The 26,072-nt window shown below is 35.0% G+C and overlaps 1 protein-coding gene across 1 annotated transcript; it reads right to left on the bottom strand.

The window, feature by feature from the left end:
* On the bottom strand, positions 1-26,065 carry LOC111052246 (the record flags this gene model as incomplete). Its single annotated transcript, XM_039444261.1, is given in 3 exon segments — positions 1-159; positions 15,698-15,828; positions 25,947-26,065. A coding segment is annotated over 1 exon segment (138 nt), but the record flags the coding sequence as incomplete, so codon positions are not given.
* Positions 26,066-26,072: the final 7 nt, after the last annotated feature.

Genomic DNA, 26,072 nt, shown 5'->3' with positions numbered 1-26,072 from the left:
CTGTTTAAAAATTTCAGTCCTGCTTCCACATATTGGTCGAGTCGCTGGCCCAGCCTGGTAAGCTTGGCTGCGTTGGTCCATGGCTGCGTCCACACTGCGTGCCCAATCAAGGCCAGCGGTAGCCAGCGACATATCCATGATAGAAATTGAAAATATCAACTGGAATGAATACGATAAAAATCAATAACAAAATATCACAAAACTGATTAATAGTAGCAATTAGGCCTATAGCAAGTCAATCACTCAGAAAAAACAGCAAATGAGACAACAAAGCAGGAAACAGAACGCATTAGTAGAGAAGTGTGGATGAGTGGTTTGCCAGCACTGGCCTTGGTTGGCCTTCGTTGGGCTGGCCTCCGCTCGTAAAAAATCGGAGCGATAGCCAAAGAAGGCCAGCGCTGGCAAATCAGCCATCCACACATTGGCCGACGTTGGGCCAATATGTAGGTGCGGCATAATAATATAACATTGAATCAATCAATCAATCAGCAACAGATAATCATGTTGGCACCTGCTTCCAGGAGTGGCATTGGACAGACAGACTGAGCTGGAATACCAATAATACATCATTATGTCATAAACCATAAGTGTGGCGGACCCAAACCCACTATATTGTCTCCACCTGGACATCAGAAATAAATAGATGAGAACAAAATATGAAATTAAAACATAATAAAAAATAGAAACGAATACAAATTAAAATAGAATATGAAACAAAAATAAATACGAGGAATAATAATAGAGTAAGAAAAAAATATTTGAAAACAAGAAAGAGGATTAATTGACTATTAATTTTAAAAATTTACTTGCGAAAGCTGAACTAACTACACTCACTAGAGTTTTGTAATGTCTGATAAATGTCCCTTGAAGTTTTAATATTTTTTTTATAGTCAACTTTTATCCACGAATTAAATAGTAAACAAAATGGAAGAGTGGAAAAGCATTATTATATTGAGGGACTTTTTGCATGTTTAGGGTGTGTGCACACAGAGAGAGTTCAGCGGTCTGAACGGTCTTAGGTTTTTATCCATATCCTCTCAAGAACGCTGCAACTTGAAACATCAGGCGTTCTTGGTGAAATGAAATAAAATGAAGATATACTTCAGGAGGCAGAATTACGACTTTTTAGCACTTTCCTTTACTACTCAACCTCGATTTACTTTTGTGCACACACCCTAAATAATGAATCAATATTTTCGTTCCTGTAACATAAATTAAGAGCATTACAAGTTTTCAATAGGAAGCAATACTTTTCATGCAGTAATTAATCTATATTTTATAAGAACTATGAGTCGAAACAAGGTTATCAATATTATATGTGCAGGTTTAGTGAATTTAAAATAAAAAGGCATGCCACTTTGGTAAAAAATTGATAATGAACATTGAATGATGAAAGTATTAGAGCTGCTCTGAAGAATAGTAATTACAGCAGAATTTCGAGGTACTAGGTCAAAGCTTAGAGTTGAACTTTGGGTTTGTTCATTTACAATGGGTAGTTCCATTGTCAGTCATCATATCAGCAGTGATCATGCTATTTCGCCATTGCTTGCTACAATTTGATTAGTACAAATTGAGTTGATTCGGAACTAGCTGACTGAATCCATGAAGATTTTTTGCCTGTTCTGAAATTTTGGGCATAGCCTATCGCTTACTTTTTGTTTCACATGTCAAAAAGTTCAAAGACTGTCAGGAAACATAATATGCTGGCAATGAAGCCAAATACAGCATAGTAAAAAGGATGCAATACAGATATGTATAAACACATTCACACTATACACTGCTCTGCTTTTGACACTTTCACTCCACAACACTACACAACTTGAAAGTTTTTGTCCCCTTCAATTTGCGCAGCATAAGTGTGTTGTCAAGTAGGAGAACGACCTCTTCATTTTCATGCCGTTGTATCCTGTCTGCATGCTTGCGTGCGAAGCGCCCAATTTCCGATGAGACCAACTCCACCTCCAGATCTATGTGAATCTCGGCGTTTCGGATGGAGCTTGTAGTATCAACGATGTTCCTCAAAACTTTGTTCTGGAACCGTTGAGTAACATTCACATTGCTCTTGCTGGCACAGCCCCACAGCTGTATTCCATACATCCATATGGGTGTCAGGATCTGCTTGTGTTTGAATGAGATGACGATATCCTTTACTAGCCAGAGTTAGGTCTTGTTCGCCTCTGTACCACACCCATCATTCAAATTTAGTTTGATCATTGATGTAAGGTTATGTCAAGTAGCTTTTCTACAAGACAAACCGTCTGAAATAGAATTATTTTATCTTGTATCAATACCACAGAATCTCAAAAGATTTTTACTAGTAGTTCTGTGAACAGTAGACCTCACGCAGTATTCTCATCCACAAGTACCTGATTGAAACTATAGAACTTATGGAGATACAGCTATAGACTGGCTTCTCCACAAATCTGTGTAATCACTTGTCAGCTGATTTATGATAAATAATTCTATAGTCTGATTTTTACTCTAACATTGGCGTATGAAGGAGGCTCCTTTTTCCTTTTATATTATCCTTGAAATGCAAAATTTCTAAAAACGATGTATAGACGTCGACGCGCAATTAAAAAAGGAACATACCTGTCAAATTTCATGAAAAACTATTACCGCGTTTCGCCGTAAATGCGCAACATATAAACATTTAAACATTAAGAGAAATGCCAAACCGTCGACTTGAATCTTAGACCTCACTTCGCTCGGTCAATAATTATTTTTATCGTCTATCGTTGCTGAAATTGATGCTCTAATGAGACTTAGGCTTGTGCATGGATAGAATACAATATAATATGATGCATAAGAGAGATAATGATGAGAAATGGATGAACTTTAGTTTCAGGAATATTCTGAACGACTGTGGAGTGAATTTCAAGAATATAAATTGGAGTTAATTTGACTGACCATGAGTGGTCACCCTTTCAATAGGAGTACCAAGTGCAAGTCTCAAATAAAATATTTGAAAATCTGATTTGATGTGATCTGATCATAATAGCTAGAGCACGCCATGGTATACACATCTACAAAATATATTTTGAACAGGTTTCTTCCACATTTTTAATTGACTTTTAATTGAGGAAGCATTGGAAATGTAATAACTATGGATTAGTGCAGAAATGAAGCATAGAAGATGCAAGTAATAGCTTACAATTACTTTCCATTTTCTACAATGATAGGTTCAAGATGCTAATAGTTGAGAATTGCTCTATGCAAGATGGTATAACACCATTTTAATTTCAATTATCAACATTTTTATGATTTTTATGAGTGTATCTTAATTTTGAATATCTCAAGTTACCAAAGTACTGAAGGAATAATTTCAGTAGATAATTAAAATGCCATAACTGCATATTTTCATGAAATTTGGAAGAATATTCATATCAGAAAATTTTTAATATGAGATTGCATCTAATTGAGTATGGAATGATACCCTTCTTGGATCAAGCAATTCTCTTATACAATAATATGTTAATAGAAAGCATCTTTTACATAAGAAGAAGAAGGAAAATCATTAGACAATAATTCTGTCCTTACAAAATTAACAATCAATAGAGCATTGAACAGTTGTAACAGTGAATTGAGTAATCTATAGGTGAAGCATAGAATATGCATGTAACACAGTTTCTTTTCATTATCTTTTCTATATTAAAAACACAATTTTTACATTCATTAGTATTTTTCTCATCATTTCTATTTCCATTTTCATTTTTTAGTATTTTTTTTATTTTATTTTTTATTTGTAATTTTTTCTAGTAAATCTTTTTTCTTTTTTATCTTTTTTCTTTTTTATCTTTTTTCTTTTTTATCTTTTTTCTTTTTTATCTTTTTTCTTTTTTATCTTTTTTCTTTTATTCTATTTTTTGTAATTTTTTATTTCATTTTTTTATTTGTATTTTTTTCTAGTAAATCTTTTTTCTTTTTTATCTTTTTTCTTTTATTCTATTTTTTGTAATTTTTTATTTCATTTTTTTATTTGTATTTTTTTCTAGTAAATCTTTTTTCGTATTTTTTTATTCTATTATATTTTTTTAAATTTTTCATTTTTTTTGTTATTTGTAATTTTTTCTAGTAAATCTTTTTTAACTTTTTTTGTAAATCTTTCTTTTATTTTTCCATTGGATTTGACAATAGCTTGAAGATGCTATGTAGTTGAATTGCTCCATGCAAAAGGGGCATTAGACCATTTTTATCCAATTATCAACATTCTGTGATTTCTATGTGTAAACTTTAAATTTTGAATAGCTAAAGTGACCAAAAAGCACTGAAGGAATAATTTCAGTAGATAATTTATATGCCATAAATGCATATTTATATGAAATTTAGAAGAACATTATTATCAAAATAGTGTTTAAACATAAGATTGCAACTATTAGATGGTCTGATACACTTCTTGCATGAAACAATTCAATCATCTAATACAATAATAAGTTGATAAGAAGCATCTCTACAAGTAAAAATGGTAGGTAAATCAATACAAAATGACTACCTTTACAAGATTAACAATCAAAAGTCTAATAGAGAAGCATGAAAGATGCATGTCATCCAGTGACTATAATTTCTGTAATTTCTATAAGTTTGGTATTAAATACAAAATGTACGCATTGAAGATGTGTGTGAATGTAGCACATTTACATTTTTAATTCTTTTACAAGTGAAAATTATAATCAATAGTGGCAACTTTGTAGATGTGTATAGCATAGCGAGGAGCTCAGGTTTAACTGAACTAGATAAAAATAACTATTTTCTGTTGATAGAAAAAATACATACAACTGGCAAACAGATTCCAAAGAGAGAAAACTCTAGGATTGCAAAAATGATAGAGATCCAAGTGCTTTATAAGAGCTTCTGCAAGCATTCGGTACTGCTTTTGGATGGGTGACCGCTTCAAAAATGTTTTCATCCAAGTATTCCTTGCGAATATTTCAACTTATTATATTATACACCAAATATCGTGAATATTATTAATCCACCAAAAACTCGGTGATTTGTAAACTATCAAAAATGAGGGCTCATTCATTTCTCAACATCATCCTTAAGATTGACTAGCCCAAGGACCAAGACACAAAAGGCGTATTTCAGAAGAGTCGGCACGACTCGACAGAAGAGGAAGCTCTCCGATTGGCTGATTCTTGATACCTCAAATCAATTAGCCAATCGGAGAGCTTCCTGTCCTGTCGAGCCATGCCGACTCGTCTGAAAAACGCCTCATGTGTCTCGGCCCTAAAGGTGGCATCTGGATCTCGGTATTAACTTCTATAATATAGCTTTCTATATTTATATTCTATAGCTATTCTATATATTTAATCGTTTCAATACTACAGCTTTTACTTTCCTTGCCCTATTACCACAGGTAAGGAAAGTATTGCTTTCCAATAAAAATTAAGGTACCCCAATTTCCAAATTTCTATACGTTTCAAGGTCCCCTGAGTCCAAAAAAGTGGTTTTTGGGTATTGGTCTGTGTGTGTGTGTGTGTGTGTGTGTGTGTGTGTGTGTGTGTGTGTGTGCGTCTGTGTAGCCTACACGATATACTCAGATCTTTGAATAGTAGACTTGAGATGCGCGTGAACACTAGCATCAGTTTATCAATTAACGGCAAGGAAAGTTGTATGAGTGAGCCACACAAGAATTTTTAGTATAAAGACTAATTGAGCCAATTTTTACTTTCCTTGCCCTATTACCATAGGTAAGGAAAGTATTGCTTTCCGAAAAAAATTAAGGTACCCCAATTTCCAAATTTCTATACGTTTCAAGGTCCCTGAGTCCAAAAAGGTGGTTTTTGGGTATTGGTCTGTGTGTGTGTGAGTGTGTGTGTGTGTGTGTACACGATATACTCAGATCTTTGAATAGTAGACTTGAGATGCGCGTAAACACTAGCGTCAGTTTATCAATTAAATCGCACCCTCTAGACATCAGATCAACGTGCAGGTCCCCATGAAGATCGCTGTTCCTGACATACTAAGGAGAATCCACATTGTTCCTCAGCACCTTGTTTTGGAATCATTGTATGTCATTGATGTTGCTGTCTTTGGTACACTACCGAAGTTGTAAACCATACGTCTATACTGGCTTCAATATCTGTTTGTACAGGAGTACTTTGTTTCTGATTGAAAAGTTGGAGAATCTTCCGCTCAGCCAATAAAGATTCTTTCCAAGATCTTCTCTCTTCTTCTTGGCGTGAGCCTTCAGCGAAGCTTCACGTCCAAGGTCATCATACCCAGATACTTTGCATCGTTAGCAACTTGGTTGTACCATATCCATTTTTTTGGAAAACTTGGAGCTATTTTTAAAATTCAACTATTTTTTGACAATTTAACACTTCTAGGAACTCACTAAAACACAATATTTTCTTAGCGAAGATGGCATACGGTATTTTTTTTTAATTACAGTGCTGTATTTGGCTTCATTGCCAGCGTATCATGTTTTCCCTGGCAGTCTTCTGACTGTGAGACAAAAAGTAAGCGATAGACTATGCCCAAGATTCTAGAAAAGGCAAGAGATCTGCATGGATACAGTCAATTACTTCCGAAACAAACAGTCAACAAGTTCAGTATCAACTGAATTCGTACTAATAAAATTGTAGCAAGCATGAGCGGCGCATGCCTGTTTGGACAGAGTTATTGGGTTTAACAGTTAGTTAGTTAATAAATAATAATGATTCGGCATCAAGTGATTCAGAGCTTTTACCCAACACGGTTTAAATTTACAAATTCACACTTTCTTTTAGTTATTGTACTTTCACTACTTTCGATAATTTACCAAGAAAGTAATATGCATAAATATATGTGATTAAACTCATTAGGGTACTTATTAAAATCAACTACAAAGTAATTTTAATATAGGCTACTAAGAAAGACTATTATTGGGTGAAGAAATTAACTTACTGTACTAAAGCAAAGCTTTTAGGCCATGAAGGGCTCATTGCAAAGATTGACTGTTTATCACATAATAAAGTTGTTAGTGCTAACATATAATAATCCATAACTTCATTGAAACTATAGTAGTAAAATCTATTTTTTGATATAATATAATGTGAAATCATTTCTCTTATAAAAAATTGAAATAAGCTACCATAAGGCATGCTTCCCAAATTATAACCTACAAGTTACTCAGCGTTTTCAAAGTTGAAAAACTAGGTTATGATGGATCAATTTCTAATTCAGATTAGAGATTTTTAATTTCTTCAACTTTCAACTTATAGTTACAGAAAAATATAAGTTGAAGTCATAAAATGTGTAAAACTCACCTCACATAGTCTTAGAAGTCGGAAGTTGGTTTCCACTTGGTACGTCTATAATGTACGTCAGACGGAAAACGAAACGTGCGAAAGCCTTTGGCATCATGTGTGTGTGTGTGTGTGTGTGTGTGTGTGTGTGTGTGTGTGTGTGTGTGTGTGTGTGTGTGTGTGTGTGTGTGTGTGTGTGTGTGTGTGTGTGTGTGTGTGTGTGTGTGTGTGTGTGTGTGTGTGTGTGTGTGTGTGTGTGTGTGTGTGTGTGTGTGTGTGTGTGTGTGTGTGTGTGTGTGTGTGTGTGTGTGTGTGTGTGTGTGTGTGTGTGTGTGTGTGTGTGTGTGTGTGTGTGTGTGTGTGTGTGTGTGTGTGTGTGTGTGTGTGTGTGTGTGTGTGTGTGTGTGTGTGTGTGTGTGTGTGTGTGTACACGATATACTCAGATCTTTGAATAGTAGACTTGAGATGCGCGTGAACACTAGCGTCAGTTTATCAATTAAATCGCACCCTCTAGACATCAGATCAACGTGCAGGTCCCCATGAAGATCGCTGTTCCTGACATACTAAGGAGAATCCACATTGTTCCTCAGCACCTTGTTTTGGAATCATTGTATGTCATTGATGTTGCTGTCTTTGGTACACTACCAAAGTTGTAAACCATACGTCTATACTGGCTTCAATATCTGTTTGTACAGGAGTACTTTGTTTCTGATTGAAAAGTTGGAGAATCTTCCGCTCAGCCAATAAAGATTCTTTCCAAGATCTTCTCTCTTCTTCTTGGCGTGAGCCTTCAGCGAAGCTTCACGTCCAAGGTCATCATACCCAGATACTTTGCATCGTTAGCAACTTGGTTGTACCATATCCATTTTTTTGGAAAACTTGGAGCTATTTTTAATATTCAACTATTTTTTGACAATTTAACACTTCTAGGAACTCACTAAAACACAATATTTTCTTAGCGAAGATGGCATACGGTATTTTTTTTTATTACAGTGCTGTATTTGGCTTCATTGCCAGCGTATCATGTTTTCCCTGGCAGTCTTCTGACTGTGAGACAAAAAGTAAGCGATAGACTATGCCCAAGATTCTAGAATAGGCAAGAGATCTGCATGGATACAGTCAATTACTTCCGAAACAAACAGTCAACAAGTTCAGTATCAACTGAATTCGTACTAATAAAATTGTAGCAAGCATGAGCGGCGCATGCCTGTTTGGACAGAGTTATTGGGTTTAACAGTTAGTTAGTTAATAAATAATAATGATTCGGCATCAAGTGATTCAGAGCTTTTACCCAACACGGTTTAAATTTACAAATTCACACTTTCTTTTAGTTATTGTACTTTCACTACTTTCGATAATTTACCAAGAAAGTAATATGCATAAATATATGTGATTAAACTCATTAGGGTACTTATTAAAATCAACTACAAAGTAATTTTAATATAGGCTACTAAGAAAGACTATTATTGGGTGAAGAAATTAACTTACTGTACTAAAGCAAAGCTTTTAGGCCATGAAGGGCTCATTGCAAAGATTGACTGTTTATCACATAATAAAGTTGTTAGTGCTAACATATAATAATCCATAACTTCATTGAAACTATAGTAGTAAAATCTATTTTTTGATATAATATAATGTGAAATCATTTCTCTTATAAAAAATTGAAATAAGCTACCATAAGGCATGCTTCCCAAATTATAACCTACAAGTTACTCAGCGTTTTCAAAGTTGTAAAACTAGGTTATGATGGATCAATTTCTAATTCAGATTAGAGATTTTTAATTTCTTCAACTTTCAACTTATAGTTACAGAAAAATATAAGTTGAAGTCATAAAATGTGTAAAACTCACCTCACATAGTCTTAGAAGTCGGAAGTTGGTTTCCACTTGGTACGTCTATAATGTACGTCAGACGGAAAACGAAACGTGCGAAAGCCTTTGGCATCATTGTAACAACGATTTGGTGCGGAGCAACCCCTATAAGTGTTATTTTATTAAAATTACAGTGGCAAAACTAGCAAATTCATAGCATAGTCAATGTAAACACGAATGAAGAAAGAAGGAAAGTCTAAAACAAAATGGCGATTGCATGTGCCTTCGTCATCGTCACTGCCTTCTGATAAGAAGCAGTGTTACCACTTGCCAACACAAAACTGGATGGTGGCGCTGATGAGCATAGCATGTCTGGTCACAACACTTCTTGTAAAGTAGATTCTACATTGTAAAAGTTGACCGACAATCAATGTTCTCGAAATAAAGCCCACATTCACAGAGTTTTTGCCGATAGTGAGACGGAAATGATTCTAAATAACATGGGTTTGTTGTTGACAATGACAGAAGGTTGCTAATAATGTTTTTCATGAAAAGTGGATTCAATGTTATGGCGGCTTTTTATGCCTATGCCGAATGTTTATGCTCAAAAGACGGTTTCCGATCTCATACTAAAGTGAAAACAAGAGCTAACTAAGCTGTGATGTCTCCGGCCGGTTCGGTAGGTCTAGAAACTATTTATCTATGAAACAGGGAAATATCGTGTTGAAAAGAGAAGAAATGGTACAATCAAGTGAGAAGTTTTCTTCAATTAATAAATACAGTATGATTTGGAGCGGCTCAGACGTTTCAAGGTTCACCGCTGACAACTCTTGTCCTCTATTGATAGCATTCTAACGATACCATTCATTCAATACAGCACATTTTAGAGCGGCACAATTTATATTAAAACCGGAGGTCTTATCAAAAATCGTCACACATACGTTTCTGTGCCTTGTTTCAAAGAACTTGCATACCAAATTTCATCCAAATCGGACAATAACTGCGATACAAACAAACAAACAGACAAAAGTCGATCGAGTCGAAACTAAGACCTCAGCTTCGCTTCGGTCAATAAAAGGGATCACTAAAGTGAAGCCCACTGGGACACGCCAAGAAAATGTGGGAAAAACAGCTGCCCTAAGGCGAAAATCCCTAAGTCTCATATTATAGCACGGCACTTGTTAGGTCAACCTCTATCCATAGCCCGAACATCAACCAAATCTGGGAGATTTGTCATTTCATGAAATCTATGAATCAAAGTGTTGCTCTACTTGTCAATCATTCAACAAATCAGATAGCGCATCCTTTTCAACCTCTGCAAAGTTTTTGACAATATAGAAATACAACAACTAGTAGTTCTGTGAACAGTAGACCTCACGCAGTATTCTCATCCACAAGTACCAGATGTCAACTGTTTTCAATGTTAACAAACTCAGTTCACGTTTGAATTTGTATTCCATATGATATAATTCATCCAGTTCCGTGATGATCTTTCTATCTGATGAAAATTAATTTTTTAGAATCAAAAATATTATAATTTTTCCAGCATTATTTAGTTCATCTGTTTATTTTTATTCACCTATTAAATTAGTTTTTTCGAATGTGAGAATATTGATACTGATGGGCACGCATAATAATACCAATACCATGACTGCAAAACAAAATATTGAAACCAAAGACCTTAAAGCTGCGATTAGACCAAATTTATTTAAAAAATGTTAATAACTCAATCCTTTTAGATTATATTAGATTGAACAAAACTTATCATACACATGATGAACATATTATGTGTTTGTCAACATCCGTTCAATCTAATAGAATCTATAAGGATTAAGTTATAACCATTTTGTTAATAACTTTGGTGTAAACCCAGCTTAAAGATGCATACCTCTTTAATGTCTTTGATTGAAAATAGTTTCTATAGACCTTATACAAATACAGTAATAGACTGGCTTCTCCACACATCTGTGTAATCACTTGTCAGCTGATTTATGATGAATAATTCTATAGTCTGATTTTTACTCTTGGCGTATGAAGGAGGCTCCTTTTTCCTTTTATATTATCCTTGAAATGCAAAATTTCCAAAAACCTTGTATATACGTCGACGCGCAGTTTAAAAAGGAACATACCTGTCAAATTTAATGAAAATCTATTACCGCGTTTCGCCATAAATGCGCAACATATAAATATTTGAACATTAAGAGAAATGCCAAACCGTCGACTTGAATCTTAGACCTCACTTCGTTCGGTCAATTAATTAACAAAATATTTGATCTTAATTATACAAATTAATTATTTAAAAAATATATTTTATTGACGAATAAAATATAAGTGATTATTATAAACAAGAATGAATAATTGATATCACTTTAGATATACCAGTATCAGCTATGGAAGTATCAGTGCAGATATACCGGTATGTAAGGCAGTGGCAAGGTGGAGAATCGGCAACGATGTTCTCCTCTACAGTCAAGTGTAGAAATCCTCGATACCCTTTTTGAGAATGGACAACTGAAGGCCCAAACTTCACCGTTTCATGTGAAAACATTACAGTAATAACTCAACTTTCGCATATTTCATCACATTTCTTTGCTCGAAATTATTGTGAAACTCTTCAGTTTGTAGATTGATATGATGATTCATCATTGAATTCTATTCTTACTGGTAATTATCTTCAACGCTATAGTGAGGTCCACGTTATAATGGCAATAATTGTATTGCAATCCTTGTCTATCATTCAACAAAGCTGATCCCTTTCTTTCTTTGCTCTGTTGCCAACTCGTCTTTTAACAATGTAGAATTAATCATTAATTAACAAAATATTGCATCATAATTATAAAAATTCATTATGAAATTATTCTAAAATATAATTTAATGCTTAATAGAATATAATTGATCATTCTAAACGAAAATGAACAGTTAATATTAGACTACATTAATAAACCTGTATCAGCTAAGGTCTATTGACAAGACAGGTTCGGCAACGTTGTTCTCCTATCTTTCTCCATTGCCATTATAACGTGGACCTCACTATAGAACGTGAAATGGATTTTGTATTGTTGAACACATGAATAAGGTATTTTTGATAAGACGACTACTATCTTGAAAACTCTCCCAATGCAAACGTTGTTGGTAGAGTACTAGTTTCTAGTAGAGTAGAGTGGGATAGTACTCTACCACTTGCCTTCCCCCACCACCGCATCTCTTCTCACTCTACTCTACCACTACTATGCTAATCAAAACAGTCTCGAACTAGTAGAGTAGAGTCGTGCCATAGGCTATTAAGTTTAAGAACATATCAATAATGTTTAAAACTATCAGTTTAAGCATATTTCAATGCTTTATGTAAAACTGGTTTGGCTGAACGGCAATAATGAATGTTTCGTATTGACATTTTAAGGTTAGTTCTGTTCACTAGACAACACACTTCACCTACTCGACCAAGTAAGAATAGTTGAGTTAGCTCGGTAGAGTTGGTATGCCAGTAACTCGACCACTAACTCTACTAGTGAAAACCAGACTTTAGAGTTTGTACTATAGTTTCAAACGAGTTCCAACTCGAGTTTGGTGTACTCTCCGAAGACCGAATGATCGGGGGCGGGGCTAAATAGCAGCAGATTGGAGGCCAAGTTGACGAACACCAGATGGAAGAGCGGAGAGGCGAAGGTGCGCTCAACGAACAGCGCATGCGCACAGCAAGCAGACAACAAAAGAGCGGCTGTAGACGCGCGTCTACTTCCTCCTGCAGACTGCAACTACAAACAAATGAGTCATTCATTCATTTATTTGCATCAAAACTATTTTCTCAAAAAGATACAACAGAATATCAGCATCACGACTATATATCTAACTCGTTTGTTATTTTCATTTAAAATAACTAATAAATATTGGTCTTAAAAAACCAATAAGACTCCCTTCTGAATATCTATACAGAGAATTTCTGGTATTTAGTATACCACATCTGTTTGAATTTGAATTATTGAAATTTATTTATTTGAGACCACATACTTTTCCTTTATCTGCGGTGCACATGTATGGTGCACGAAGACAAATTAGAGAACCCCTTGAGGAGCCTCGTCTCAGGACTACTGCAGCTGCAAATCATGCTTTTTCCAGGGGGGCCCGTTTATTCAATCAACTTCCTCTATCAATAGTCTCTGCACCAAGCTTTTCTATATTCAAAAATGGTGTCCGTTGTTTCTTTGAAATGAGGCAAAATTGAAGATTGATGTATTTACAAGGCCTTTATGTTTACTTACTCTCTTTTACATCATTAATGTTCCAATACCGTACGGTAAAATTGAGGATTAAGTGCATGACAGTCTTTTCTTTGTTGCTTTTTATTCTTTCTATGCATTCTGTTAGTTTTTCTCACTGTGTCCATTATCATTATTTTGTTTTTATATACCAGATTCATTCAATTTTCAGTGACTCTGAAAGAACAATTATAATAATGAAGAAAATTATTTTATTTATTTTCTTTTATAAGATTCGATTAGATATAAATAGGTATGATTTTGTTTATACCAAAATAGATTGTAAATTTAGTTCTTTGTTGATTAAAAATTATCCTTCTTGTTTTGTTAAATATTGGTTTAATATTTACAATATTCATAACAAATAGTGTTAAAATAGAACACAATTGATTCAGTTTATTTTAGTTTTGTTGAAGGATTTTTTAGTTTATTTTATTGTAGTTAGTTTTTTGTTTTGTTGAATGATATTCCGGTTTGTTTGAATGTGTTCTGGTTTATTGTACTGTAGTCCAAGATAAAATTATTATGTTAAGCGACTCATCCCTCAGCACAAGCATTATGCTTAAAGAGGGATGAACCATTAATGTTTCTTTAGGAGCACTTACCTTTCATTATTATTATCATTCATTATTATATCATATTTTATTTTATTTTTTAATATTGTATTTATTTTATCTACACATAGGGTTCTGTTTATTTATTATTTTATTATTGAATGTTTGATGATTATGAAATGCTTTTGTGTTTTTGAATGTATTTGTAATGTAATTCATTTTAATTGGTTGAATAAAGCATTTATTTATTTTATTTGATCTGTAGAGTGCGGCAGTGAAACTTTCTTTATTTAAAAGTAAATAAAACTCTTTGTATGGATCAGAAAGTTTGTATTTATTTTTTCTACACACATATATAAAGTTTTGTTTCAATCAGTTTTGAATACCAAATCAAATAGGTGACATCCCTCATTCTCCATACACTGATTAAACCGATTTCTGGCGTTTGTCATGACTCCTGCCAGCATTGCAGGCGTTATGTTAGCAATTTCTTCCCTGATATTGGTCTTCAAATCTTGTAGGACACCTAGGATACCCCCAAAATTTCAAACACTCATAACTTTTGACACAATGCTCGAATTTCATCATACTACAGTTCATTCTCCTCATTGCCTTTTCCGCATCTCCTCTTTCACCTCAATACTCATTGGAGATAGAGAGTTATGAATGATCTCATTTTTAATTCAGAATTTTATAATCTAAAAAATCTGGTGTGGTACACTCATACAACTTTCCTTGCTCATTGAACTGTAAGCCTCATTCTTAAACGAGAATAATTTAAGGGAATAACATAATATTAGGCAACCCTCAAGGCTCTTGACTCCAATGAATTCAAATTGGTGAGGGAGTGCCACAAAGCACTCAGCAGGCTTGCAGCACGCAACTCTGTGCATCTTGGTTGGGTACCTGGCCATGTAGGCATAGGAGGTAACGAGCGTGCAGATGAGCTTGTTAAGCGGGGTTCCAGTATGCCATTCTTTGGCCCAGAGCCAGGCTATGGCATAAGCAAAACAACTGCCTTCCACACAATAAGTAAATGGTCCAGGGACTTACATCACCAGCAATGGCAGGGTCACCCTGGTCAAGCACTTGGAAAAAGGCTGCTGGCAGACACAAGCCCTCGCTTCACCAGCTGGTGAGTCTGGGTAGAGGTCAGGTCAAGCAGTTGATTGCCCTGATAACTGGACACGGCCACTTCAGGAAACATCTCAACACAATTGAACTCAGAAATGAAAGCCAGATGTGTAGGCTTTGTAATCAGTCTGAAGAAACTGCTAAGCATATCATACTGGATTGCGAAAGTCTTGGAGCTAGAAGAAGGGCTCTGGCTGCAAGCAACCAGGTGAGGAATAGGATGTTAGTATAGGGAAAAAACTCCTGGATCTTGTAAAGGACACAGGAGTTGGATTGCCTAACTAACATACTTTGGGACACACAATAAGCTTCGGTTGACGTGTGAGGTTCTTTGAACCTTTGGATCTTTGAATCCGTCCCTTCAAAAACATAAACATAAACATTCAGTTATTAATTGCATGCGTCATTGCATACAACTAATTGACCGAGCGAAGTGAGGTCTAAGATTCAAGTCGACGGTTTTGCATTTATCTTTATGTTGATATGTTTATATTTATGTTCCGCATTTACGGCGAGCCGCGGCAATAATTTCCATGAAATTTGACAGATATGTTCCTTTTTGAACTTCAAGTCGACATATATACATGATTTTTTTTGAAACTTTGCATCCTAAAGATAATACAAAAGCAAAAGGAGTCTCTTTCGAACGCCAAAATTACTGTAAAAATCAGACTTTGAAACTACTAGTTATTTCAAGTTTGTTGCAAGCTCACCTGAAAAGATTGATGTAGAACAGCCGACTGAGTCGGTTGACTTTCATGTCGACTAGGCCACAGTACAGAGAATCGGCTGTGAACACAACTATGTAGGCCACAAACCAAACGCAAGCGCCCACTTTTGTCAACTGCAACATTTTTACACATAAACAACATAAATTCAATATTCAAACTACCACATATTCTATAATAATAATAAAGGAAAGAACTGGATTATACACCTTTGAACAACTCAACTTGACTTGAAATTTTGCATAAAACAGCAAATTTTTATGGTGTAATGTACTACATAAGAATACATTTTATTCAACTTTTATTTGAATTTAGTTTACACAGCTTACATAATTCTTTTCAGAATTAAATTCTCTACAATTTTTATTGCGAAAAAATATTTGTTTACTGGTCATTAAAGAAAGTTATTGGGCATCAAACGTAGAAGTCTGTGTTTTTCTACTTAAATTTTTTGCATATTTCAACTTTTTTCTCAAAAACTACTCACACTACAGCTTCCAGACTAGTTTTATTCAATTTTTCAGATATTTTTCCATATGAATCCAGCATAAGTTTTTCAAAAACTAGTCCCCAAACAATTCAGCATCGGTGTATTTCACCAGAGGAACTGAATTCCGGGCGAAATCTTTCACTCTGTATAGCTCGCTAATGAAGCGTTTATGGATATATGTTTATATGAACTTTTTTTCTTATTTTTACCTCTACTATCACGTATCAAAATATTTTACCATAATTATGAATCACCCTGTATAACAACAAAATGATGAGTTAATTATCACATTTCAATCAAAACATAGACATCAATAATGATGACTGTATTGTAATAGTGGCATTATAATAATTGGTCACGTAGAAAATATTGATTTCCTAAACCAGCAATGACAGCTGAATTGCTGTAATCAACTTGGTTGAATCTCGAAAATTATAATATTTAGAATTTAGAGAATTGAAAAGTGAGAATTTAGTTTCAGCGCATGTCAAGACAATAGACGAAATTGACTGTTTCGAGCGCCATAGTGTAAGATGCAACTTGGAAAGCAGTAGGCCTACTAGGTATATTACTGTTTACTATGATGAAGAGAGTAAGCCGTGCCGTGCCGCGTCGGCTGCTTCCCCTTCCACAGCGTCAAATCGAATCGCAAATACATAACAATACACATCAATGGATTTGACATTAAATTGCCGACATTAATAATTTGGCTCATTTTTCTTTAAAATCATTTGCTTCAAAGTTAATCGGAGAAAACAAAAAAATCAAATCGAAAAACCCCTAAATTTTATCATGAATATTATTTAATCAAGGAAACTGTTTGTTTTATTGAGATGATGAATACGACTAATATTGTAGTCAATAATGTAACGAATGGAATGACATATGATAGATCTTTCCCCGATTAATGGTTACAGAGATAATTGATTTCCTGTTTACTGTTTAATATGGAGAAGAGAGTCAGCCGCGCTGTACCGCGTCGGCTGTTTCCCCTTCCACGGCGTCAAATCAAATCGCAAATACGTAACAATGTAGATCAGTGGATTTGCAATGGAAGTGGCTACATTAATTATGAGGCTCATTTTTCTTTTAAATCACTTGCTTCGAAGCTAATCGGAGAAAACAAAAAAATAAAATCGCAACCCCCCTAAATTTTTACATTTATATTATTTTATCAAGAAAACTGTTTGCTTTATTGAAAAAATGAATAGTGCTAATATTGTAGTCCATAATGTAACGAATCGAATGACATATAATAGAACTCTTTACGATCAATGGTCACAGAGATATTTGATTTTCCGTGATTACCTGCATTTTTCATGTTTTAGGGGGCTGGGGGAAAAGCTCCAGGGGGATTTCTTGGGACTTTTGGGGGAATGACCCTTTGGGAGGGTTCTATCGATGGTGAGAAATTCAGCTTTTATTTAATTTTCGGATCGAAATTGCTTTTTTGGACCTTCATTGACTGGGCTAAATGGTTAACATCCATAGACCTCTAATAAACGCAAAACGAATCACAATGAACTATTCTACCAAGTTTGTTATTACACATTCCCAATGATTTTAACCTAGAAAAATTCACTTTTCAAAAACATTCAATTTATCACGAGAAATTTTTCTGAATAACTACTTTCAATGACAATTTTTGGATATAAAGTGCCAAACAAAACTTCTTTGAAATAGAATTTATGATCAAATCCCGTTTGTTTCAAGCTTTTATCACCTTTTGTTCTGGAGTTATGATTTTTTATGATGCCATTGTAGCCGCTGAGCCAATTAACTATCATTAAAACTGAACTATAAAATTGCTTTTTCACGACTACTTCATGATAAAGACTTGAAAATGGTCTCAATCTCCTCTTTACAACCAGCCAAATGAGAATATTCATGAAAAAGCAACGAATAATATTTTTCATAATTGATAAATTCAAGATGGCGGTCATAACTGGTAAATTCTTTTATACAGAGTGTTTCAGAAGTATCCTTGGAATTTTGATAAAATTTGCTAACTTTTTTGTCTCTTGTGAACGGTTTTCGGGAAATTTGCAATCAAAAATTTTAAATGGCCGCCATTTTGAAAATTCACGTTGAAAAATTTTTATTTTATTTTTTAAAGTTGAGTCTTTATAGCATAAATATTCATGCCAAATTTCAGATAAATACAACATTTCGTTCTTGAGATAAAAATTCCTAAGTGAAAAAAACAAAATGGCAGCTATTTAAAATTTTTTATTGCAAATATTACCGCTGAGTTTTGGACACATCAAATACAACATTTGTAGTCTCCTATCATCCAGGAACAATACCCTAAAATGTTCGACACTACTTCTGAAACACTCTGTATAGATTTCTATTCAGTTATAGTGAGAGATATCGGATCGATTCTACCACCAAAGTGTTCATAACTACCCAAAGTATGATGTTCTAGATATTAATCTCATTTTAATTACTTTTTCCATGATTAATTCAGTTTCAAAAACTTGGAACATACAATCTTCGGGGACGAAATTTCACTTTCTACTCTGTAAATCTTCTCACAGTGAATATAACCTACTATTACTGAGACTGTGTTGTAGAATATAGAAACCGGGCAAACGACTATCTAAAGAGAAATGAAAGTGAAAAATAATTGTATTATTTTAAAATATGCCAGCGAGGCCAGCGGACATCTTGAAGCCAGGTGAAGGGTTCGCACAGCTTACAGACTAATTGAATTTCAACACTGGATGAACAATGAAATCGATTTGAAAGACTAGCGTTCTACAATAAACAAAAATTGGCTAATATATTTCAATTTCTATTTAGAAATAATAGTTATTGTTTTTGTCTGTCACAACCTTGTATTATTTTTGTGTTCATGGTGACTTAAATTGGACTAAATTAAATTAAGACCCAGACTGTACCAATTAATCAATCACTTCCTGAAACTAATAAGATTCAGTAAAAATTTACAGCAATTTACATTCAACTCCACATTCGATGAACTGCTATCTTATTAAATCACAAACAAGATGAAGAATTCCAAATTTATTCATTCAATGAAACACACGAGGCGTTTTTCAGACGTGTCGGCACGACAGGACAGAAAGCTCTCCGATTGTGTGATTGGGTTGACGTATCGAGAATCAGTCAATCAGTGAGCTTCCTGTAATGTCATGCCGTGTCTACTCGTATGAGAAACTGCCTCGTGTGTCTCGGCCCTTAAACTAGTGAGCTCCCCGGGCTGGAGAACTCGCTCTCAAGATGCTGCTGATATTGTCAGATGTTCTATTGAAGGCAGTGGAAATACAAGATAAATAGTTCAAGTTTCATTTTGTTATTAATTGCTGCATGTAATTAATAATCCAGCTGACAGGTGATCTAAAAGTATAAATCTATTATTATAATGCCTTGTCCACACTCTCGCCAAGTCGCTTGCCATCCACACTGCAATGTGACGAGTGCCTGGATGGGATATATTTGTGGATGCTCGCCTGGACAAAAATCGAAGGCATCCACACTCTCGTCATTATTTGTGAGCACTTGGCGAGAGTGTGGAAGCGGCATAATGATTGTCTTATGCACTTTCAATGTTATACTGTTACATCGCCAAAAAATACGAAGGAGTGAGCCAATTTTGTTGTTGGTCAACAAACTCGATCTGTATAATAGCTCAAAGAATATGTGTTGGGAATTTGAAGTACATTGATAAAAGCAATCGAAATTCATCGTCGAACAAACCCACAAACGGTCTATAGTGAGGTCCACGTTATAATGGCGGTGAAGAAAGATAGGAGTACAGCGTTGCCAATTCTCTGCAATGCCACTGCCTTCCATGCAGGATAGATAGCTGATACTGGTATATCTGTTGTAATATTTTAACTGTTCGTGTTTAAAATAATCAATTATATTTTATTTGCCAAGAAAATATTTTTTCAATAATTAAATCAAAAAAATTAGGCTATAATTGAAATTGAATATTTTTCTGATTGATTATATTTCTACATTATTAAAAAATCTGGTGTGGTACATTCACACAACTTTCCTTGCTCATTGAACTGTAAGCCTCATTCTTAGACGAGAATAATTTAGGGGATTAACATAATGACGATTGGCGGCAAAATATTTGCAACTACGATCAGACTACTTTATATGTGTATAAAGAGTATACTACTTATATGTGTACCTATATTACTTATACTACGTGTATGTGTGTACTAAATGTGTATACTACATATACTACTTTATATGTGTTTTCAGAGTACCTACTTTTTCTTTTGTGTAAATTGTGAAATTCGATGATTTTTACTTTCTTTGCCCTATTACCATAGGTAAGGAAAGTATTGCTTTCCGAAAAAAATTAAGGTACCCGAATTTTCTAAACGTTTCAAGGTCCCCTGAGCCCAAAAAAGTGGTTTTTGGGTATTGGTCTGTATGTGTGTGTGTGTGTGTGTGTGTGTGTGTGTGTGTGTGTGTGTGTGTGTGTGGTGTGTGTGTGTGTGTGTGTGTGGTGTGTGTGTGTGTGTGTGTGTGTGTGTGTGTGTGTGTGTGTGTGGTGTGTGTGTGTGTGTGTGTGTGTGTGTGTGTGTGTGTGTGTGTGTGTGTGTGTGTGTGTGTGTGTGTGTGTGTGGTGTGTGTGTGTGTGTGTGTGTGTGTGTGTGTGTTGTGTGTGTGTGTGTGTGTGTGTGTGTGTGTGTGTACACGATATCTCATCTCCCAATTAACGGAATGACTTGAAATTTGGAACTTAAGGTCCTTACACTATAAGGATCCGACACGGAACAATTTCGATCAAATGCAATTCAAGATGGCGGCTAAAATGGCCAACGATTTTGATCAAATTCATACCTAAAATAGTCATTGATAAGCTATATCAACTGCCACAAGTCTCATATCTGTAAAAATTTCAGGAGCTCCACCCCATCTATACAAAGTTTGATTTTAGATTTCCAATTATCAGGTCTCAGATATAATTTAAACGGAAAATTTTGAGTTGAAAAGATTCAGCATGAAAATCTCTTCAATTAATGTCCAGTAACATTTTAACTTAAAATTGAAAATAAGCTTGAAATTTGAGAAAATGTGATTATTCAATTGCAAACTGTTGGCAACTGTTGATTCTATTAAATCATTCACTATGAAGAGATAGCAGATCTCGTGTGTATCCAGCGTTATTGCCCTGTCACCAGCTGGCTTGGATCTTAGAATAGGAGACTTGAGATTCGCGTGTACACTAGCGTCAGGTGATAAATTTTCATAACGGCAAGGAAAGTTGTGTGAGTGCGCCACACCAGATTTTTTCAAAAGACGTCAAAAGAGCTGTTCTACAGATGAAATATCTCGACTATGACTGTGTTCTTTTTATAAACTGCTCTACCTACCTACCTCATGCACGAGAAGGAGGTTACAAAGTCCATTTCTCAAGGATGGGGTGGATCCCCCATTAGTTTCCCAGGAAAAAGACTCATGCCAGTTGATAGAGCTGATAAATAACTAGGTATACAGGGTATGAATTTGAAAAAAAAATCGGTCAAGTAATTATTGAGAAAATCGTGAAAAACATGGTTTTTTGTAATTATCTGCCATTTTTCTCAAGAATATTATGGAGCTCAGCTCCATAATATTCTTGATAACAGCTGCTTTGATGACTTTTAAAAAAATCATCGAATTTCACAATTTACACAAAGGAAAAAGTACTCTGAAAACAATTATATAATTATACACATATACAGAAGTCTGATCGTAGTTTCAAATAATTATGTTGCCGCCAATCGTCATTATGTTATTCCCCTAAATTATTCTTGTTTAAGAACGGGGCTAACAGTTCAATGAGCAAGGAAAGTTGTGTGAGTGTACCACACCAGATTTTTTCGTGGAGCTATGTGACGCTGGTAGTCTCTCATATTGTGCCGTTCTTACACTCTCACCCGGCAAAAATAGTAATACTAGTAGTTCTGTGAACAGTAGACCTCGCGCAGTTTTCTCATCCACAAGTATCTGGTGTCACTTGTTCACCGGCTCCTCCAGACATGTGTGTGATGCATGCAATGAATAATCCACTTGTCAGCTGATTGATTATGAATAATTCTATAGTCTGATTAATCCTATCTTCGAGTAGATGATATATATAGTGATATCGTAGTATGGAGGAGATTACTTTTCCTTTTATATTATCCTCAAAATGAAAAATTTCAAAAAGTCTTGTGTATACATCGACGCGCAGTTAAAAAAGGAAGAATATTCCTGCCAAATCTCATAGAATTCTAACAACGCGTTTGGCCGTAAATGCGTTACATACATACAGACAGACAAAAGAAAATACGAATTAAAACATAGACAGTAGTCGACAGTAATCGGCTTGAGCAAACAAGAAATCGGCATGCAATTTGGAACATAAACGACCTATACCATGGGATATCTTCTTATGCTATCTTTTCTGTATGGTATCACCATTAATGATACAGTAATGACCACACAACTTGTCAAAGTGGTCATATAATTTCCAAAACTTGAAATGAATGTCAAGTGAAATTTATGATGGAAATAAAATTATTTATTTATTAGTATCACCACAAAATGATACTGTATCACCCTGAATGATACAGTATTAACAGAATATGATACAGAAGTCTGATCGTAGTTTCAAATAATTATGTTGCCGCCAATCGTCATTATGTTATTCCCCTAAATTATTCTTGTTTAAGAACGGGGCTAACAGTTCAATGAGCAAGGAAAGTTGTGTGAGTGCGCCACACCAGATTTTTTCAAAAGACGTCAAAAGAGCTGTTCTACAGATGAAATATCTCGACTATGACTGTGTTCTTTTTATAAACTGCTCTACCTACCTACCTCGTGCACGAGAAGGAGGTTACAAAGTCCATTTCTCAAGGATGGGGTGGACCCCCCATTAGTTTCCCAGGAAAAATACTCATGCCAGTTGATAGAGCTGATAAATAACTAGGTATACAGGGTATGAATTTGAAAAAAAATCGATCAAGTAATTTTTGAGAAAATCGTGAAAAACATGGTTTTTTGTAATTATCTGCCATTTTTCTCAAGAATATTATGGAGCTCAGCTCCATAATATTCTTGATAACAGCTGTTTTGATGACTTTTAAAAAAATCATCGAATTTCACAATTTACACAAAGGAAAAAGTACTCTGAAAACAATTATATAATTATACACATATACAGAAGTCTGATCGTAGTTTCAAATAATTATGTTGCCGCCAATCGTCATTATGTTATTCCCCTAAATTATTCTTGTTTAAGAACGGGGCTAACAGTTCAATGAGCAAGGAAAGTTGTGTGAGTGTACCACACCAGATTTTTTCGTGGAGCTATGTGATGCTGGTAGTCTCTCATATTGTGCCGTTCTTACACTCTCACCCGGCAAAAATAGTAATACTAGTAGTTCTGTGAACAGTAGACCTCGCGCAGTTTTCTCATCCACAAGTATCTGTTGTCACTTGTTCACCGGCTCCTCCAGACATGTGTGTGATGCATGCAATGAATAATCCACTTGTCAGCTGATTGATTATGAATAATTCTATAGTCTGATTAATCCTATCTTCGAGTAGATGATATATATAGTGATATCGTAGTATGGAGGAGATTACTTTTCCTTTTATATTATCCTCAAAATGAAAAATTTCAAAAAGTCTTGTGTATACATCGACGCGTAGTTAAAAAAGGAAGAATATTCCTGCCAAATCTCATAGAATTCTAACAACGCGTTTGGCCGTAAATGCGTTACATACATACAGACAGACAAAAGAAAATACGAATTAAAACATAGACAGTAGTCGACAGTAATCGGCTTGAGCAAACAAGAAATCGGCATGCAATTTGGAACATAATAATGACCTATACCATAGGATAATTATCTTCTTATGCTATCTTTTCTGTATGGTATCACCATTAATGATACAGTAATGACCACACAACTTGTCAAAGTGGTCATATAATTTCCAAAACTTGAAATGAATGTCAAGTGAAATTTATGATGGAAATAAAATTATTTATTTATTAGTATCACCACAAAATGTTACTGTATCACCCTGAATGATACAGTATTAACAGAATATGATACAGTATCATCTCAACTTGTACACAACACCATGGAATATTTTCTTAGGGCGGTTGCAGACGAACCACAATCGCATGTGGGATGTGGGAGCTACTATTTTCCTTCTGTGGTACCACAAACGCAGCGCATATGAAATGCATTGGCAGGCATGGCAGTGGCTCTGATACTTCCACATGGCGTTGTGCGCTGTGGTAGCGATTATTTTCCTTGCAATTGTGGTACCACTGGTTTGAGCACCACGCTTCCCCTAGCTTCTGTACTACAATCGCAGTCGCTGTGATAGTGTTCCCTTGAATTTTACCTCAAATTTGTAGGTTATATTAGATAGCTCGGTAGTTAATTGTAATTGGTACTTTAATGTGTACTTCATATTGGGCCCATTCTGGAAAAATGAAAGGTGGTAAATTGTACGATTCACAATTTACCCGGGAAAAAGTTCCGTGTCCCATGGGAACAATTTTGACCAGAAACTAGTTCCAGTAACAAATTCCTGCCCCACAGTCGAAGCCTGGTAAATTGTGACAATTAACATTTGAAGAGCTCTCATTGGTCGATTGAATTGTAGTCTGCTTGCTTCTCTGCGCATGCGCAGGCAAAACAAGCTATCTTCTGCTTTCTCCACATTGAATCATTCTGCAATACCAGCTCAACTATTGTCTATTGAAATATTATGGAAAATCACCTGTCCTGACAACATAATGATAATAACAATAATAATAAAATGTTTCCATTTACAACATAGCCAACCTAGAACTTATAAAGTATTCTTTCATCTGGCACCAGCACCAGCTACTTGATTTGAATGTTTACTATTGCTTTGAATCATAAAATAATTTTAATAATTATTTTGATAATATACTACAGCAGCCTTTGTCAATTTTCGCAGTTACTTTACGACACTCTTTGATGGAAATTAATTTCAAAAGTGCGCGCCAAAAACTTGAACCGAAGATCTAGAGTGGTGTTCCATGGGAAAATGAAAAATATATGAAAAATTAAAAAAAGCTATTTGAAATAATTTCAAATTGACAATTGTTGTCAAACTCCACTTTAATAAACACAAAGTTTGCACGATTTACATGATTTCATGTCCTGTGAACTTTGTGTTTATTAAAGTGGAATTTGACAATTTCAAATAGTTTTTTCAATTATGGAAAGATTCCACAATATCAATATTGGTTCTACAAATTTTATCACGATGAAACACTATTATGAAATCACCTCAACATAACCTACAACCTGAACATTACATAAAGGTGCGTACAGATATACGCGCCGCGAACATGAGCAATTCACTTTTAATCACCTGACTATATCTGCATTTTTACAGAAACGGTAAGGTAAAGATATAAAAAGCTTGGCATCAGCTGATTAAAAGTGAATCGCTCATGTTCGCGGCGCGTATATCTGTACGCACCTTAACATTACTGTTGCACTAATGAGCGTTTTCTCGAATGTAGTGTGAAAGTCTCTCTGCGTTAGGGCGTTTAGTCATATTGATCTGTGGTATGACGGTCCCACATCCTACATACGAATGTGGTTCGTCTGCAACCGCCCTTAAGCTATATTTTCTCTAAGGTATCACCACATTTTGGATACAGTATCACCACACATGATACAGTATCATCTAAACTTGATACAAAACACCATGTCGTTTATCTATGCTGGAGCTTACCCCGAGGAAGGGCGGCAACAGATTGCTGAATGTGTGCTCGATGGGATGACAGTAGATGGCGGTAACTGAGATTGGAGCCGTCCACTCGTGGTGCTGCTTGTGAATGTGCTAGGGAGAGGAAAAGAT

Source organism: Nilaparvata lugens, unplaced genomic scaffold, assembly GCF_014356525.2.
Source record: "Nilaparvata lugens isolate BPH unplaced genomic scaffold, ASM1435652v1 scaffold3898, whole genome shotgun sequence".
Lineage (NCBI taxonomy): Eukaryota > Metazoa > Arthropoda > Insecta > Hemiptera > Delphacidae > Nilaparvata > Nilaparvata lugens.
This window is presented reverse-complemented; position numbering and strand designations above follow the sequence as displayed.